Genomic DNA, 19,786 nt, shown 5'->3' on the forward strand with positions numbered 1-19,786 from the left:
CCCTTTGGGGGGGGCGTATCAGTATGTTGCCCTTGGGCCCTTTGTGCAATTGTTCCACCACTGAGTAAAGCACTGCACAAACACCCACCCCATTCACTGGTTCCGCATCCACCTGCATGTGTGTGTGTGTGTGTGTGTGTGTGTGTGTGTGTGTGTGTGTGTGTGTGTGTGTGTGTGTGTGTGTGTGTGTGTGTGTGTGTGTGTGTGTGTGTGTGTGTGTGTGTGTGTGGTCTTCCTTTCATTAAGGCATCACTGCCTTGCCCCATTTTCTAAAGGACACAATCCTGCAGCCTGTATTTCCATCACCCTCTATACATCATCCTACTTTTCTCTTCAAGTACACTTCTCTCCTACGGGAATATATATCCTGTGATGGGAACGTGGAGATATGAGGATGTGTGCATGTGAGTTTGTGAGTGAGTGAGTAATATGTGTGTATGAATGCAAGTACACGTGTGCATGCATGCAAGTATTGAGTGATGTGTGTAATGTGTGTGCATACATGCAAGTGTATACAGTGTATCTAATTGTACTGTATGTGTGTATGTACAGTAATATGCATGCGTGTGAATGTGATGCACCACACGACGGGGTGGCATCGTTCTCCCTTGACCTTGACCCACCTGCATGACCTTTGTCTGGATCTCGTCAAATGTAGAGAGTGATGTGTGTAATGTGTGCTGTGCATACATGCAAGTGTACATATCCAATTGTACTGTATGTGTGTATGCACAGTATGCAGGTGTATGAATGTGATGCACCACACCTTGATGACCCAGAGAGATGACCCACCTGACCCTTGATGACCCACCTGCATGTGTGTGTATGTACCGTATGCATGTGTGTGTGTGAGTGTGTGTGTGTGTGATGCATCGTCCCCCTTGACCCACCTGCATGTGTGTGCGTGCGTGCGTGCGTGCGTGCGTGCGTGCGTGCGTGCATGCGTGCATGCGTGCATGCGTGCGTGCGTGCGTGCGTGCGTGCGTGCGTGCGCGTGAGTGTGATGCATCGTCCCCCTTGACCCACCTGCATGACCTTGGTCTGGATCTCGTCCAGCTGCGAGCGCTTGCTGCGCTGGCGACACACCTCCTGGTACTTGGTGTACTCCTCCCTCAGGGAGTCCAGCAGCTTCATCACCTGCGGCTGGGCCAGCAGCTCGTCGTCCATGGGGGACCAGGCCGTGCTGCCTCCTCTACCCCCCATGCCACCACCTCCTCCTCCTCCATCGCCACCTCCTCCGCCGACGCCACCGCCAACACCCTCGGAGCCGTTGAAGCGACGCTGCTGCAGCTCAGAAAGCAGCTCGTGGCCTGTGGAGAGGAGAGAGAGAGGGAGGGAGAGAGGGAAGGAGGAGGAGGAGAGAGAGAGATACTTTTAATTTCTAGCATCATTCAGAATTTAATCTGTCCCTGTAATGCTTGGCGCCACTACTATAAATGGCCATGCCAATAAAGCTAATTTTGAATTTGGGGAGGGAGAGAGAGAGAGAGAGAGAGAGAGAGAGAGAGAGAGAGAGAGAGAGAGAGAGAGAGAGAGAGAGAGAGAGAGAGAGAGAGAGAGAGAGAGAGAGAGAGAGAGAGAGAGAGAGAGAGAAAGACAGACAGAAAGAGAGACAGAGTGAAAGGACGAGAGAAAAAAAGACAGAGAGAGAGAGAGAGAAAATATGGAAAGATAAGAGAGAAGTAAAGTGAAGAGAGAGGGAAAGAGAGAAGTAAAGTGAAGAGAGAGGGAAAGAGAAAGCCGCAAGAAAGAGAAGGTAGAGGAAAAAGGGATGAGAGAGGAGAGATAGAAGAGCAGGGGAGTGAAACAGAAGAGAGAGAGATGAAAAGAGAGAATGGGGGGCAGCAGTTCGTTGAGAGGTGGAAAAACGAGGGCAGAAAACAAGGCCAGAACTGGGATGATAAATCAGAGTGGAAAGTCACAGAGAACGCTCAGTGGGTCACCTGAGACAACTCCGGGCCAAAAACCACAACAACAACAACAACACAAACAAACAAAAAAACAATATGACCGAGTCTGCGGACGTGTGAAGTGAGCAGTAGCTTGCTTTGATGTACAGTCTGCGGGCCCTCACAGTACAGTACAATGGAGGCAACTGGGGAAAGGGGAAAACAAGACGGTGTGGAGACGTGATGTGCAGAAGAATAGGCTACATGTGACTTACAGCATCCGAGTGAGCTGACGGAAGTATTGCGTGTGCATAGTGCACAGAGCTGTCGTTACTGTGGGTGCTTGAGTAGTTTTTGTGAGCAAGGTCCCTTCCTGATATGCAGTCCATGTGCACTGTTACAGGGTGTGCAAAAATGTATACACATGGTTTGTATACACACATACATGGTTTTAAAGTTACAGTGAGTCCAATATGTATTTGATCCCTTCCTGATTTTGCCGGTTTGCCCACTAATAAAGACATGATCAGTCTATAAATTTATGATAATATGTATTCAAACATGGAGAGACAGAATATCAAAAAGAAATTCCGGAAAATAACTTAAAATAATATATTTTAATTTATTTGTATTTAATTTAGGCAAATAAGTATTTGACCCCTCTAGCTAAAGAAGATAAACTGCTTTGTGGCAAAGCCCTAGTTGTCTAGCACTGAGGTCAGATGCTTCTTTTAGTTGATGACAATGTTTGTGCATAAAGTAGAAAATATTTTTGCCCATTTTTCTTTGCATATTATCTCTAAAACATTAACAGTTTGTGCTCTGTAGCTTGGCAAATGGGAGGTTCAGTTCTTTCCATAGGATTACTATAGGGTTAATATTTGGAGACTGTAGGCCACTCCACGACTTTAATATGCTTCTTATTGAGCCACTCCTTCGTTGCTTTGACTGTATGTTGTGTATTATTGCCATGTTGGGAGATCCAAAAATGGCCCACCCTTCAGTGTAGTGGTGGAGGGAAGGACGTTTGCACTCAGGATTGCACATTACATCTCTCCCTCCATCCATTCATTGACGATGTAAAGTTGTCCTGTGCCTTGGCCAGACAAACACCCTCAAACCATAATGATACCACTTTCATGCATGATGGTGAGGAGGGTGTTCTTGGGATCATAGACAGCAGTACTCTTTCTCAAAACACATTGAATTGTGTTAATGCCAAACAGCTTGATTTTGGTTTCATCTGACTACAGCACCTCCTTATCATATCCTAAACCAGTCTGATGTCCATTGGCGAACCTCAGGTGGGACTGCACAGGTTCCTTCTGAAGTAGAGGTACCGTGTGTGCACTACAGGATTTTAAACCTCTGTGGCATTAAGTGCTACCAGTAGTTTTCTCAGTGATTTTGGTCCCAGTAGCTTTCATATCATTGCCTAGTTCATCCCGTGCAGGTCTAGGGTGCTTTCTTTCTGTTCTCATGATTATCAAATCCCTACAAAAGGTCAAATCTTGTATAGAGCCCCAGACAGGCTGATGGATAGTCATTTTGTATTCCTCACATTTTGGAGGAAATGCATCAACAACTGGGTCATTAATACCCAGTCTCTTTCTTGTGGCTTTGCAGCCCATTTAATCTTTGTTCAGGTCTAAAATCTTGTCCCTGATATCATTTGACCGCTCTTTGGTCTTTCCCATGCTGGTGAGGTTGGAGTGTGACTGATTCACTCATACTATGGCCTGATTCTGCTGATTCAATGTGTCTTTTATGCATGTTAGTATGTACAGGTGTCTTTGATTCAGATGACAAGTTGATCGGAAGTGCCCATCTGGTCTGTGGGCCCGGAACTGTAATCAGTTGGCAGGGGATCAAATACTTATTTTGCTCGATGAAATGGAAATAAATTCATATATATTCTCTTAAGTTAATTTCTGGATTTTCTTTTTGATATTCTGTCTCTCCATATTAGAATACATATTATCATAACATTTATTGACTGATCATGTCTTTGTTAGTAGGCAAACCAACAAAATCAGCAAGGGATCAAATACATATTGGACTCACTGTAAGTAGAATTTACAGATGTCACTTCACATTTTTATTAATACAGCACATCCAAAATGTGAATCCAACGCCAATTTTCTTGGAATCTTTGTGCATTCACGTTCAATAGCTGTATGCACTTTCAGTGACAGATTCAGGTCTCATTGCAAAGACTTCAGTCATCAATTTCAAAACAAGTGGAGATGAAACATTAAAATGTTATATGTAAATTCTTTAATTTTGCATAGATTTGGTGTGTATACATTTTTTGGGACACCCTGTAGTTGTGGACGTGTGAATGTGAATAATGGCTGGCTTTGGTGTACAATCTGTGGGCCCTCACAATGCAACACAATACAATACAATAGTGGCACATGGAGAAGAGGGGAGTGTGTGTGTGTGTGTGTGTGTGTGTGTGTGTGTGTGTGTGTGTGTGTGTGTGTGTGTGTGTGTGTGTGTGTGTGTGTGTGTGTGTGTGTGTGCGTGTGCGTGTGCGTGTGCGTGTGCGTGTGCGTGTGCGTGCGCCATGTCCATAACATGTGTGCGTGGCTTTACAGCTTTGTGGACTCTCTTAAAAAATGGGCTTAACGGCTGACCAAATTCTGCTCAGTATCCAGCATAATTGGGAGCCTCTTCATTTGGAGATGCAGGTGCCACGTGTATCCTTAGGAAATTCAGAGCAGATCCTTTTAGTTTTGTTGTTGCCCTATAACATTTGGCTTGTGCTACGATAAACAACTGTTTGTCAATAAAATAAAACAAAACGTAAAATGTGTGTGTGTGTGTGTGTGTGTGTGTGTGTGTGTGTGTGTGTGTGTTTTTGTGTGTGTGTGTGTGTGTGTGTGTGTGTGTGTGTGTGTGTGTGTACACGCATCTGTGTGTGTGTTCCGGAAACTGTGTGAGACACACACACTGAAGAAGCAGTGTGAGAGAGATTTAACAACATTAGCAGTGACATGAAGTGTTGAATAACACATGGCAGGATTTACGTACACAGATAAAAACAGGTGAGCACCGTATCTAGCAACAGGAGGAGCGGGAATGACAGCCAAAACAAATAAAGAAACAAAACAAAACAAAAAATGTGTTGGAACACAAAATAAGAAAGCAAAAAAAAGATGTGGGGTTGTCCTGTGGTGGTGAGGTAGTAGAGAGTGAGCGAGCGTCAGACAAATAGGCGTTAGCGTGACAGATGCATACGGGGAAAGGATGGCGAAGAGCGGGAATGCTCGAGTCGACAGCGATGAGGATGAGAAGAGATTGCTTTCCGCTACGAAGCTGTTACAGGGGCTGCCGCCACCGCAACGGAGGATGAGGGAACGGAGACGCACGCTCATTCACTCTCTCTTCATTTGTTCACATTTGCCACAGAATATCTGGGTCGCTACTGTCAGTGCCGCATGTCTCACACACACACACGCACACACGCACACACGCACACACGCACACACTCACACACTCACACACTCACACACTCACACACTCACACACTCTCACACCGTCACCCACACTCCTCAGTTTAAAAAACAAAAGAGAAAAAGCAATCTCTTTGGATAAACATGCAATAGCAAACAGCAGCTGATGTGTCTCGCTGCTTGTCATAATGCTCCTACTGTATTTGATTTCACATTTGTCTCGTTAGTCTCATCTGCTCTGACAAAACAGCTGAGAAACAGAACTGGGGGAAAGAGAGGGAGAGGGGTGGGGGTGGAGGAGGGGAGAGAGAGAAAAAGAGAGATAGAGATAGAGAGCGAGTGCAAGTGAGCGAGTGATAAACAGATAGATAGAGAGTGATAAACAGATAGAGAGAGAGAGAGAGAGAGAGAGAGAGAGAGAGAGAGAGAGAGAGAGAGAGAGAGAGAGATAGAGATAGAGATAGAGATAGAGATAGAGACAGAGATAGAGATAGAGATAGAGATAGAGATAGAGATAGAGAGAGAGAGAGAGAGAGAGTGAGTGAGAGAGAGAGTGAGAGAGAGTGTGTGTGTGTGAGAGAGTGAGTGAGTGAGTGAGTGAGAGTGGGAGAGATAGAGAGACAGAGAGATAGAGAGATAGAGAGAGAGAGAGATAGAGAGATAGAGAGAGAGAGAGAAAAGGAAAGACGGAGACGGCAAGAGTAAAAACGGTGGAGAGTGCAAAGAGAAGATGGGATTCTCACTGAAAAAAAACCCCCATTATCATACAAGTCATCAGCCCAGAGAGAGAGAGAGAGAGAGGAGAGTGAAGTCACCTCTGGCCCACAAAGCCATTTCTTTAGTGGGCAGCAGCCAGCAGCTAGCGAGCAAGCAAGCGCTGCACAGATAGAGCCAGTGACCGCAGCCTGGGGAACAATAGGTCTGTTGACTATGGCCAGCCCCTGGCTCCCCTACCCCTTACCCCTGGCACTGGCACTGGGCTGCTGACAGCGTTGGCCGAGCCCAGGACAAAATCGTCTGAAAGGGCCCCCCAATCCAATACATGCAAGGAGGACCCAATTCTGGGCCCCCTCTCTCCCCGGGCCCAGGACAACTGTCCCCTTTGCTGCCCCCCCCCATCGGCACCCCTTACCCCTGGCCATGGGCCCTGGGCACTGGGCCTGGGCCTGCTGGCCCTACTGGGTGGGTGCATACTTTCCCTGCAGTGAGAAATGGGCTTGAGTAAACGCACTGAAGATATTGCAGCACCAAAACGAGAAACAAAAAAGAAACAAACCCAAAGAAATAATACAAAAGAATGAAAAAGAAAATAGAAGAAATGGCCTGCTGTGAAGAGGCTGGAGTAATGCATTGAAGACATTGCAACACCGAAACAAAGAGAAGAGGGAAAAAACAGAAGAGCTATGGAGAAAAAGCATCTACTACAGTATATAAAAAGGCTAAGGCGAAAAAAAACGCTGTCCTTCTGCCCAGGGAGCTGTGTGTGGGACGTTTCATTGGCACATGGAGGTGCAAATGATCAGTTCCACCACAGACAATCTTACGCACACACACACACACACCCTTAGGAGTGGCAGATTGCCCACGGCTGTGGGTCATGGAAGGGCTGGCACAGGCTGGCTTACCTGTCTGTAACACAGTCTCTGGGTCGAAGGATGGCAAGGCATTGCAATCTGGCGGCCTGTTGGGAGACAGAGGAAAAAGAAAGAAGCGAGAGTTAAAACGCTGTGGACTAATATGGCAAATGAGGGATGCAACGCGCTCCGTGTGAACAGCACAGCTTTGCTTTGTCTGGGGCCTATACTATAAAGCTGGTTCAGGATCATTTAAGGTTAAGTTAAGAGGTAAATTATCTAATAGAAGAGGTTGGAGTCCCCATTGTCTTACACTGTGTGCAGAATTATTAGGCAAACATGTTTTTTGACCATATTGTCCATTTTATGCGTTTTTTTCTGCCACCAACCTTTATGAACATGAAAACCTATTGGATTTAAGCATTCCAGATCATGCATATGTGTATAATAAGATGGGGGTGTGATCAAAGGAGCCCAACACCCAATATCCGGTGTGCATAATTATTAGGCAACTTTGCTTTCTCCTGGGAAAATGGGCCACAAAATAGATCTAACAAACTCTGAAAAGTCTATAAACAATTTTGAAGTCTTCCAGAGGGATGTGGCTCTCTTGAAATTGGCAAGACGTTGGTAACGTTAGCACAGAAGTATCAAATGCACCGTTGCAAAGTCATCAGTCTCACATGAAATGTCACTGCCAAAAATTTGAAGAATTTAAGGTGAAACTACTAAGAAAATTATTACCCTGCAGTGCTATCTTATTCCAGAATGCAAACTTATATCAGGTGTCCAGAAGAACAGGTTGTTGAGCACTCAGAGACATAGCAAAGGTAAGAAGGGGTGACACCAGACAACCATTTAATAAGTTAATTAAGTCAAGACTGGGTCAAGAAATACCCTAGGACAGAGTTTTTAAAGGTATTATGGACTGGTGAAAGTGTCTATTGACAGACAGGGTGGATGAGCCCATAGCTGGATCTGTGAGGGAAAAGTTTGCAACTTTCAAGAAGACAATGGTATTTATGCAGTATTCTGCTGGCATTTGAGTAGAACTCAGGAACTCATCTGAGTGAGCACATTACCGATCTAGCCATGGGCTCATCGATCTGGTCCATTAACAGTCACTTTCACAAGTTCATAAAACCATTGACAAAATTGTCTAAAGACCTTTCTTGACCCAGTCTTGACTGCATTTCTTGTTGAGTGGTCTTCAGGTTTCAACCTGTTTTACCTTGGTCATGTCTCTGAGTGCTGAATACAATGTTCTTGTGGACACACAATGTAGGTTTCAGTTCTGGGATATAACAGCACTGCAGGGTAATCATTTTGTGATAGTTTGACCTTCATTTCTTCTCAATCCGGCAGTTACATTGTGAGCACAATGCATGTGACACTGATGACTTCGTAACGGTGCATTAGACGGATATGACCAATATCTGGGCAATTTCAAGACAGCCACATCCCTCTGGAAGACTTCAAAATTGTTTATAGACTTTTCAGAGTTTGTTAGATCTCCTTTGTGGCCTATTTTCCCAGAGGAAAACAAAGTTGCCTAATAATTATGCACACTAATTTTGCCCTGATATAGGGTATTGGGCCCCTCGGATCACACTGTCTCTTATTATACCAATATGCATGACCTGGAATGCTTAAATCCAATAGGTGTTCATGCCCATAGAGGTTGGTGGCGGAAAATATGCATATAATGGACAATATGGTCAAAAAACATGTTTGCCTAATAATTCTGCACACAGTGTAAGAAAAGCTTTTGTATTAGCTGATTTACCTCTTAACTTAACCTTAACTTATCATGAACCAGCTTTGTAGTATAGGCCCCTGCTCCGCAGTGGAGAAAGAATGCAAGGGTCTGAAATCTAAAGTCGACTCGCTTCTCCAACGCGTACTCCATGAAAAAAAGATAAAAACAGTCCATGCAACACCAAGCCATGCCAATAAAACAATAAAAAGGGGACCAAACAACATGAGAGAATGAATTTGAATTAATTACACCCGATTAAACCACAGCAGTTTGCATAATTCAATACACAGTGAAACCATATGTTCTTTAAATAATGCATATTCTAAAAATATAGATTAGTCATGTAAAATGAGGCAGACAAACACATAGCAGTTCAGCTATGCCAGGCATTCAAGCTAACTGATAACCAGAGAGGCTTAGAGGGGAGAGGCGAGAAAAATCCCACCTGTCTTTGTCTGGCTGGTTGGACTTCTCGTTCTCGTTAATGACCGACAGCTCATCCAGAAGGGACGTGGACTCCTTGGTGAACTTCTCAAAGACCTGATAAGGACCATAAAAAATAAATAAATAAATAAATAAATAAAAAATCATCACAAAATCATTGCAAAGCTGACACAGATGGCATTCATCCGCACAGGTGCACATGACTCAAGCTGAAACCTTTGTGGTTACCTTGCTGTAGAATAAAACCCCAAAGTAAAACAAAACAGAAAAATATACTTATAATAATTATACATACACTTATATTTCTCCATCAACAAATTTAGAATAATAGAGAATAATGACTGTATACTGTAATGACTGTATATAATGAATCATCTGCTAAATTCGGAAATGAGAGTGATTTGCAAAGCACTGATGAACACTGATGTCGCTCCCGTGGCATGGCATGAGCCGTTCCCTTCCCTTCATTCTGTGACAACTGTTTGCAAGATTTTTTTGATTATGTCATCGTCACCTCGACGGATGAAAAGCTGTCAGATGGCACGAAGCGAACAGATGGCATGGGCACATGAGGAAGATGGGTGCGGTAAACAGGGAGATTATACACAGGGCAGGCATTACACAGCTGATCATTAATGGAGTGGGGCCAGGGCAGGGCAGGGTAGGACAGCTCTCCCTGCCTGGGGAAAAAACAGTGCTTTGGCTTATTTTTAACTGGAAAATGGAAAAAAAGAAGAGTGCTATATGACTATTACGGGCAGCAGAGCAGACTGAACTGAGTCACTAAACCGAAGCGAGAGATTGATCCTGGGAACAGACAGTGTGGCACTGGCAACAGTGGAGTGGGGGAGGAAAGCTGACGGAAAACGTGGCGGCTGTGTGTTGGAATGTTCACAGAAACCGAGGCCACACAAGTGAGTGACAGCTTCAAAATAGAACTGGAGTTATCTGATGGGCATACATTAAACACGTCTGATTTTGAAAGCACTAGCACCTGACTCGACATGTGAAACGGAATACATTTAGTACAACCACATCCATTTCTGTCTCTTTCCACATTTGGAAGGTGTAAAAGTTGTCCTGAAAGGAATAGAACTACTGCCTGAATTTCTGGGACTGCACACTGCATTCTTTAAATGGACCATTTAATTTTAGAAGGCAACAGGCTGATAATTTGCAAAATTGGGTTTCCACCAGTTGTTACAAGCCGCTAATAACGGATTAGTCTGTACTTGATGGGCGTATTTCCTGACCACAGCCTCTTAATGGTGCCTTATTAATGTTTTGCGGATAATTAATTACAGTGCTAAACTGGGAGTTACTAGGCTGCTAATTTATTTATGGAAATCATACCAAATTGCTTCTTTTTTCGGTCTTTAATGTTTTTTTTGTTCCTTATTGTTCTTTCACCAAATGTTTCTTTTTAGCTCCTTCATCCAGCTTGAGTCTTTCATCTTTTAATGTGCTACTGGTTCATTATTTATTTTGAAAGGCTGCGCCAATTGTTTTGTCATGCAGTACATTAGATTTCAACACTGTCTGCGTTCTCCAGCTGCGCCCTACTGGTGCTAATTATTTTCGTGTTGTATGTTCGTCACGCTTAAATGAATGTTTTTCTTTTTTGGCTTGTTGTTTTTCTTTTTAAATGTTCTGTATTGCACTGCTGTTCAAGCGTTGTGCATCGCTACCTTACATTTCTCCCTCGATTATTTGTTTCCCATCAGGAGAAAGGCGTCTTTGCTCCACTCTAAATATACTCTACCTTGCAGAAAGAAAACACTCTGCAAACACAGAGGCTAATGGTATCAAACATGCAATAAAAATAAAGCTAGATTCCCTTCGACAAAACAAAGGATGGGCCATACATTTTTGGCCTCGACTAAAATGTGCACACTATGGGCCTCATTTATTCGTCAAGCTATCGCAGACACCATCGTAGATATGAGCGGAGAACTCGTCGTACAAAGAGGCCCACGTGACATTGGACAACTGGGAAGAAAATAAATGAAGCGCATAACCTGTGGACATACATGAATCCCAGACGTTTTTCCGAATGAACCAACATATTCCCCCTCACCTCTCCCTATATTATGCTGCATTGTTTCTCACTTACGGTGCGCCGAAGAGTGTGGCAGCAAGTCTGTACAGCTCCATTTATGCAAGAAGACAGACAACTTCATCTCCTTCGAGATTAATAGAAGTTACTCTCTACTCTACTGTATCCAGGGCCAGATTAATGCAAAGGCTAGATATGGCAGCGGCCTAAGGGCCCCCACCTGTCAGGGGGCCCCTGATTGGCCTAGCTCCTCATTGTGAAACAACCATTCTGCCAGGAAGAATGTGCTGTTTTGTCATCTGAGAAAATTAAGAGCCTAAACCACAACTACCACAAACAATTTAGAGCGGGCCCTGATGTTGAACAGGGCCATATTCAGCATCAGAAACTAGAATATGTAAACTTTTGAACAGGGTCATTTGGGTAGTTTGGGATGTGATCATGATTTTGAAAGAGTAAACACAGAAGATTGCTAGTAAATGTATGAAGCCAGTCACTAGCAATGAGTGGAAAAAAAGGTTTTGCGTAATCCTTCATATTGGTAACACTTTATAATAATGTTCCTTAGTAAAGACTCAGTAAATAATGAACTAATGATGAATAAAACATTAACAAATGTTTTTATTATTAACTACGTTTTATTAATGCTTTATAAAATATCTACAAATGATATATTCAAGATTTTACACACCTTATAACAGAGTATTTTATTCATTTACAATCAACTTGTAAATGTTTGATAAATATAAAATATTAACATAGCATTTCCTAGTCATTTACAAGCATTTGTTTACATTTCCTACTCATTTACAAACGTTTGTTAATGTTTTGTTCATCAATAGTTAATTATTTATTAAGTCTTTATAATGCTTTTTTGCATCCATTATTCTAAAGTGTTACCTTCATATTTTGTGAGAAAGCCTCAAGAAAGCGTATATCATGCTGGGGTATGTAAACATATGAGCACCACTGTATGTAAATTTGTCGCGAAAATTTCCTTCCATGGGTCCCACAGCAACCTGTAGCCTAGGTGGGCCTAGCTCCTAATTATGACACTGTATATGTACATTTGTCGTGAATTTTGCCTTCCGAGGGGGGAGACCCACAGCAACCTGTAGCTTAGGGGCCCCAGGCCATCTTGATCCGGCCCTGACTGCATCTCACCAGTCTCTTGTTGACCCAGTCCACATGGTCGTAGTCCAGGCTCCCGCCAAACTCCTCCGTCAGCTGACACGGCTCGATGTAGCGCGTCAGTTTGTTGGCCGACACCAGGATGACCTACAAGAAGAGGAGAGAAGCGTTAGCGCGCGTTGAGTGCTATATACACACAAACAAGCTAAATCGCTAACGCTAATTACAAGCCCCAAACTAACCCACCGCCATCACCACGCACTCACCACGGTGCCTACGAAGAAGAAAGAACACAATCCACCCGCCACCCCCATGCCCTTAAGCAGGGCAGGGATACATCATTCAATAAGGAAAAGTGCACCCATGATTCACTGGTATAGACTAATGGGGTTAATCTGCTGGAAAGTAACCACCATTTTCTTCGAGACGCACATAATTTCTGAGTGTGTGGCCATGCAGTGCAGGCACAACAGTCTGCACCACCACCACCGGCCCCCATCCACAACGCTACTCCACTAGGGCTGTAACGATATTGTATCAAACCGAGAAATCGTGATACTCAAGAGACATGACACGGTATCGTGATGTAAGGAGGCAGTATCGTGATATGCCCTTTCAAAATTGTGTTATCCTTCAGTCCAGAAAACAGCCATATGATTCGATGTGGCAGTGCTTCCAAGCTTCAAATGAGATACATTTCAGAAATCGTGGGGTGTATCGAACCGTAGGTCAAAAAACATGATACGAACCGAATCGTGAGTTGAGTGTATCGTTACAGCCCGCTACTCCATCCCACCCCACCCTACTCCACCCCCACCTCAGCGACCTCATCCCGAGACAGAAATGTCACCCAAGGTTAATCAGCCATGAATAATGCATTTGATATTTCCATTTTCAGTCAAGCACTGACGGGGACAGGGACGGGGGGATAAACATAGCAGGTGAGCTGGCCTTCCCTTCCCGCCCAAGTCTAAATTACAGCCGAGGCACTAAATGTCACCAACACTGATCACCCGTGTACATCATCTACACAAGACGGATGGAGGGAGAGTAGAGGAGAGAGAGTAAGGGAGGGAGAGAGAGAGGGAGAGAGAGAGAGAGAGAGAGAGAGAGAGAGAGAGAGAGAGAGAGAGAGACAGACAGAGAGACAGAGAGAGAGAGAGAGAGAGAGAGAGAGAGGGAGAGAGGGAGAGAGGGAGAGAGAGACAGAGAGAGAGAGAGAGAGAGAGAGAGAGAGAGAGAGAGAGAAGGTGGGGAGGATAGAGAGAGGATAGAGGGCTTGATAGGGAGGAGTGAGAGGGAAAGAAAGAAAGAAAGAAAGAAAGAAAGAAAGAAAGAAAGAAAGAAAGAAAGAAAGAAAGAAAGAAGTATATAGAGGAGAGAGGTAGGTGAAAGCAGGAATAGGCAGACAGTGACACTGAGACAATGACAAAGCAGCAGCGGCATCTGACGGAAGTGATGAGACTTTAGGTGAAAAGGCTCTTGCTCTCTCTCCAAGCCCTCAGACGATGATGATGTAAAAAAATGGGGAATGCATGAGACATTGAGAATTGGGGAAGTTCGAGGGCGAGTGAGAGTGCCAAAATCAACTAGAGGAACGGCGCTGGAGCAGGGCAATATTCCAAAAACCTGGCTCAGTAGTACAACCAGGGGTGCATTTCTCAAAAGGGAAGTTATTAGCCTGTTAGCAACTTCGGTAGTTGCCAATGGGAAAATGCATTGAAAACAACAAAGTAGCGAATGAAGTAAGCAACTTTGGTTTTGAGAAATCCACCCCAGGTTTAGTTATCCTTGAGGCAATGGGAAATCATCAAATAGAAGAGGCTGGAGGCTGAGAGTCCTCAGTTTCTTGACTAAATTACACATGTGGGTTATCTATTAGTAAGTTTACCCCTTCCTGTAGGCACACAATACAGGTTCATCACTTACCACTCAGACAAGGCCTTCAGAGCCAAAAATGTGCGTTCCAAACCACTAGCCCACTCTAAACCACTACCTCCATCCTCCTTCTCCTCCTCCATGTCTCCTCTTCCCCTCCTACTCACACCTCCTACGCTTCCAATTTCTCAATCATCTCCCCCTCCCCCCCCCCCCCTCATTCTCCTCCTCCTCTCATCTCCTACCACAGATGTCTACAGCCTGTGCTCTCCTGTGAGTCACTTCCAGCATCCTCTCCTCACTCTGAGTCGACTGTGGATCAGGATCAAGTCCACCCAGACGAGACCAGCGGATGGGAGTACACAGCTACACCCACCTCCTACACACACACCCACCTCCTACACACACACCCACCTCCTACACACACACCCACCTCCTACACACACACACCCACACCCACACCCACACACACACACACACACACACACACACACCAACCTTCCTTCATACACACAAAATAGTGTCCAAAAAAGTGGCCAGCGGATGGGAGTAGACTGCTGCACCCACCAAACACCCCCACCCACACACACACACACACACACCATCCCAATCCTCCCACACACCCGGCAAGACGCGCACACACACACGCACGCACGCACGCACGCCTCCTGGAGCTCCTCACAGCTGAGTCAACAGACAGGCCAGGGGACACCACCACCACCACCACCACCACCACAGCCACCACACCCGCTGGCTCCCCATTCCAGCATGCCCATTCCAAAACACACACAAACACAGACGCTTAACACACACACACACACACACACACACCGAAAATAAGGCCCAGCATACAGTCAGGGGCACAGTGAAGTCATGTTGGACAATCAGCAAACATGACCTGGGTCTCTCTTGATCGCTCACATAAACACAACAAATGTTGTGTGCTGAACACACACACACACACACACACACACGTAATCTCACTCACTCACTCACTCTACTTCTCTCTCTACTTCTCTGTCCCACTCTCCATTTCTTTACCATCTCACCATCTTGTTCTCTGTTTTGACTTTTCCTTTTGTATCTCCTCTCCTCTGCAGCCCGACTTGACACTACAGATGCTGCTCAAATAAATAATTCAAAAGGACTCGGAGAGCAATGTTTTCTTTTCTTGGAAAAGTGCCCATGCCAAGTTGGGAGAGCCAAGGTGGCGCCTTTTTACCCATCACTGCTGCGACTACTCTGACTGACTTGGAGATGAAAAAGCAAAAGAAAGAAACGCAGTGTCACAGCCACATAATAACTGATCCATTGTTTTAATGTTTTTCTTTGTTCAGAGTTCAAAAGGAGAAATTTACTTCCAGGGTTTTAACTTAGCTGCATAAAAGGAGGCATTATTACCCTACTTTCCTTTCAAACAGTACCAAAAAGGGAAACATTTTTTTTTTTAAATCCCCTGAAACCACAAGACCTTGGCTAAACAAATAGAGTGTTCTCTGTTCTGTTCTGTTCTGTTCCTTCTCGCTCGCTCTCTGACTTGACTTTTCCGGAGGCCGTTCAGCGCGGCTGCTGTGTGTCTCTCGTTATAAAAATGTAGGTAGGCCTTTCGAGGCGGCCACTTTCTGTGCCACCTTTAGGCGTTTGACACTGAACTTCTCCCCATGACACTGGAGGGCGGGCAGGCAGGCAGGTAGGCAGGCAGGCGGGCAGGCGGGCAGGCAGGCAGGCAGGCAGGCAGGCAGGCAGGCAGGCAGGCAGGCAGGCAGGCGGGCAGGCAGGCAGGCAGGCAGGCGGGCAGGCGGGCAGGCAGGCAGGCAGGCAGGCAGGAAGTGGTAATGTCTTGGGACCCTGCCAACCTTGCTTCACACGTCCACAAGGTGAACCGGAGGATATTATAGCATGCGCTCCCACCTTCACACACACACACAGAGCTGGAGAGACAGGAGGACGCCCCAGAAAGTACTCTCCTTGCACCATGTGGTGCGGCTTGTACCAGGGCCGTATTTAGCATGGCCCTTGGGCACTATACCTCCCAGGTGCCCCCCCTTAATGAACAATATTTGTAAAAATTGTGGTGTGTGTGGTGCCCCCTCACCTGTCAAAATGTTTGGTGCCCCTGGGCACTGTGCCGCTGGCCCTTGTGGATAATCCGGCCCTGCTTGCACTTAGTAGCCCTTTATATCGTTGTCTACCACTGAGCTTTGGTGCACCGCACGGCACGCTAACACTAGGTCACAGCGGCACTACTGCTGCAGCAGGCAGCAGGAAACAATCAAAGTGCTAATTTGTGTTATTAACGTTTCACGACACGTTCTCGCCTGTATGAATATTCAACGGCGTACCTCTCCTCGCTCCATCCGCACAGTGGAAAGGCATGGAGACTTCCTCAAAAGAGGAGAAGAGAGACGAGAGGAGGTCGGGTGGAGAAGAGGGGCGGGTGGAGAGGGGAGGGTTTTTTTTTTTTTTGCTTGTGCACAGTATAGCCATGAAGGCTTTCATCTAAGGCCAGCGTCAGATGGGAGGGGAAGCTAAAAAAAAAAAAAGGAAAAAAAAAAGATTTTAAGGTAGAAAGTATTATTTCGACGAAAGATTAGTCAGGACCGCAGAAGCCAAAACCTCCGACAGGGAGGCAAAAGGAAGACATAAATGAAAACCGATCCACTACCCCAGCCCACCCCACCCCACCCCATGCCACCATCACTTATCCTCTGCAGCAGCACAGCATTAAATCCCATTACTGCTGAATCGTGACATTGGTATATTTAACCTACACTTATAACCGATACCCAACTCCTTTCCGTTAGACTAATACATTTTTAATCATTCTCAGATTGAGGCTTTTCGGAGCTTTCGGAGCTTTTCGAAAAATGCACCGAGGAAGGAGGAAGTTTTGATAGAATGAGGGAGGGGGAAAAAAGGGAGCCGCAGCTTGAGCTGAAAACACACAGACCAAAAAAAAAAAAAACACGTCGCCTTCAAGGCTACAGTGTTGCGTTAATTAAATCATGCTGTTCAATTAACGAAAAAATGTGCCCTCTTAAAAGAAAAAAATAGCTGGAGAGAAAAGTCCTGTGAGATCTGAAGTGGCAAAAAAGCAGGAAAAGTCTATTTCCTCTTATTTCGCAGAAGGGGCTTCCAGGTCGAGCCGGTGTTTCCATATGGCCTTTCTCGCGCTTCACTGCCAGATTGGCTTCTGGTGATGGGTTTCCAGATCAAACGCTTGCAGGCCGCTCGGAAAAGCAAAACAGCTCAACAACGAAAAAAAGAGGCCCTGCTCAAAGTCCACTCACACCTCACGCTTCCTTCAGCTGCACTGGTAAGAGAATGACCATTCATCACTGCCTGTGTCCTTAAGTAGGTTAAGAGTTCGGGCTAACGAGTATCGAACCCCTTGGAGAGCTCCGCTTTCCCTTTCACCCCCCCCTTATACTCGGCCTAGTCCGGATAAATTGACCCATTCTGCCAAAACTGTGCCATCTGGCTTTACGAGGGCTTGTTACGAGGGGAGAGGAGAGGATGGGAGGGGAGGAGGGAAAAGGGGGTAAAGGCTGGAGGGGACGGCTGTCCCAGATCAATGGAGGAACAGTTGGAGCACAAACAAATCTCAACAGCTCTGACGATGGAGGAGGAGGAGGAGGAGGAGGAGGAGGAGAGGGGGGAATCAGTGTCAGAGCATACACTCACACGCAATAGGCTTTTGAATTGACATTGAGCTGCAGGTCTTGTATGAATTGTGCTATACAACTACAGTTATGCTATTATTATTATTATTATTATTATCTCATTCATATTATTGACTCAACGCAATCACTGGTACGCACACACGCGTACATAAACCAGAAATCACAAACACACACACACACACACACACACACACACGCACGCACACACACACACACACACACACACACACACACACACACACACACACACACACACACACACACACACACACACACACACACACACACACACACACACACACACACACACACACACACACACACACACACACACACACACACACACGACATTGCCTGTGACAGTGTTGCGAGTGTCCCACTGCGGCCACGTCACCCAGCCTATTGGTCTGGATGCACATCACGGTTGCTAGGTAACATGACATTATTAGTTCACGCTGAAGCGGAGCGTGGTGAGAAGGGGAAGCCAGACAGACAAATGACCCGGCTCTCCTCAGACGACAATCATCACATTCACCTTAGACCTTACTGTACACTGCAGACATAATATACACGTGCTCAGTGGAATACACACACACCTTGAACTTACTGTACACTGCGGACCCAACACACACACACACACACACACACACACACACACACACACACACACACACACACACACACACACACACACACACACACACACACACACACACACACACACACACACACACACACACACACACACACACACACACACACACCTTGGACCTTATTGTACAGTGCGGCCCTAATGTACACATGCTTACATACACACACATCGACATTCACATTGGTCTGCTTCTATGGCACTACACTGCAGACCCATCATATGTCCACAAAAGACATGGTCAAACAAACCCTGACAGATTTACCTTGACTCACACACACACACACATGGCTTAATTGTATGCCACAGTCTCATCATACACATGTGCACACTGTCATGGTCATGCACCTTGACCTATGTATGTAGCAGAGACCCAACCACACGCACGCACGCACGCACGCGCACACTTACTCAGGCACAAGAGCACACTCACACAGCGAGCGTGATACATTGTTATTATGCAACCTGCGTGCAGTACTTCATTTTGACTGAATGCATTATGCTTTATAAGTGCAATCTGTTTACTCTGTGAATACCGCATGCAGCTCTGTCTTTTCCACAGGTACTACCTAGGACTCGGCAATGGAACTCTAGTGACGCTACGCTACACTTGTCTTAGTCATAACTGACGAGGATGATGGTGGTGATGGTGATGATGATGAGGATGGTGGTGATGCAGAGGCCAGTGGGTGTTGAGAGGAGGTGACTGATCAGAGCCAGGAGAGTGTATTTGGCTGCTGATTTATTCCAACACTACTATGCTAAAGTTAGTGCTATGACTCATGAGTAAGGAAGGGTGCTTTCTAACTGACATACTGGTGGAGGGAGTCATGCCTGGAGAGAGGGAGTAAAAAAATACAGCTGTTGTCAATGGCATCTAGAGAGTTAGTCATGCCACACTTGTGGGCTGGTTTAAGCCCACAGGGGTTATTTTGGTCCTCTGGCTTGTAGAGTGACAGCATCCAATGTACAATGTACATAGCTCCCTAGTCACTGACCATTCCTATACTACTCTACTCGCATGTGGCGTTGGTGTAGATGCTCATTTAAAACAGGCTGGTACTAATATTTGAGTTACATTGGAGCCCCCGTATCCTCTAGAAATGCTAGAATGTTTAAAAATAGAAAATAATAATAATAATAATTCAAAGCACCATCATTGGTCAAGTCATCACAAGGACCTGAGACCTGCCGATTAAAAAAGGGCATCTGCAATGAAGTCAACTCTCTACTGTACTGTCAGTGGAGAAATATTCAGTGACTAG

At 45.4% G+C, this 19,786-nt stretch overlaps 1 protein-coding gene across 4 annotated transcripts in view; it reads right to left on the minus strand.

The window, feature by feature from the left end:
- The window catches only part of sestd1 (SEC14 and spectrin domains 1), a 65,075-nt gene that overhangs the window by 29,501 nt on the left and 15,788 nt on the right, over nucleotides 1–19,786 (minus strand). For all 4 annotated transcript variants that reach the window (XM_063213240.1, XM_063213241.1, XM_063213243.1 and 1 more), the window contains exons 7-10: nucleotides 12,345–12,458; nucleotides 9,126–9,220; nucleotides 6,973–7,028; nucleotides 1,027–1,310 (exon numbers count right to left, since the gene is read on the minus strand). In XM_063213240.1, coding sequence (XP_063069310.1) covers nucleotides 1,027–1,310; nucleotides 6,973–7,028; nucleotides 9,126–9,220; nucleotides 12,345–12,458 — 549 coding nt within the window. The remainder of the gene's footprint in view (nucleotides 1–1,026; nucleotides 1,311–6,972; nucleotides 7,029–9,125; nucleotides 9,221–12,344; nucleotides 12,459–19,786) is intronic.

The sequence above is a fragment of the Engraulis encrasicolus genome, chromosome 13 (assembly GCF_034702125.1).
Source record: "Engraulis encrasicolus isolate BLACKSEA-1 chromosome 13, IST_EnEncr_1.0, whole genome shotgun sequence".
In the NCBI taxonomy this organism is placed as follows: domain Eukaryota; kingdom Metazoa; phylum Chordata; class Actinopteri; order Clupeiformes; family Engraulidae; genus Engraulis; species Engraulis encrasicolus.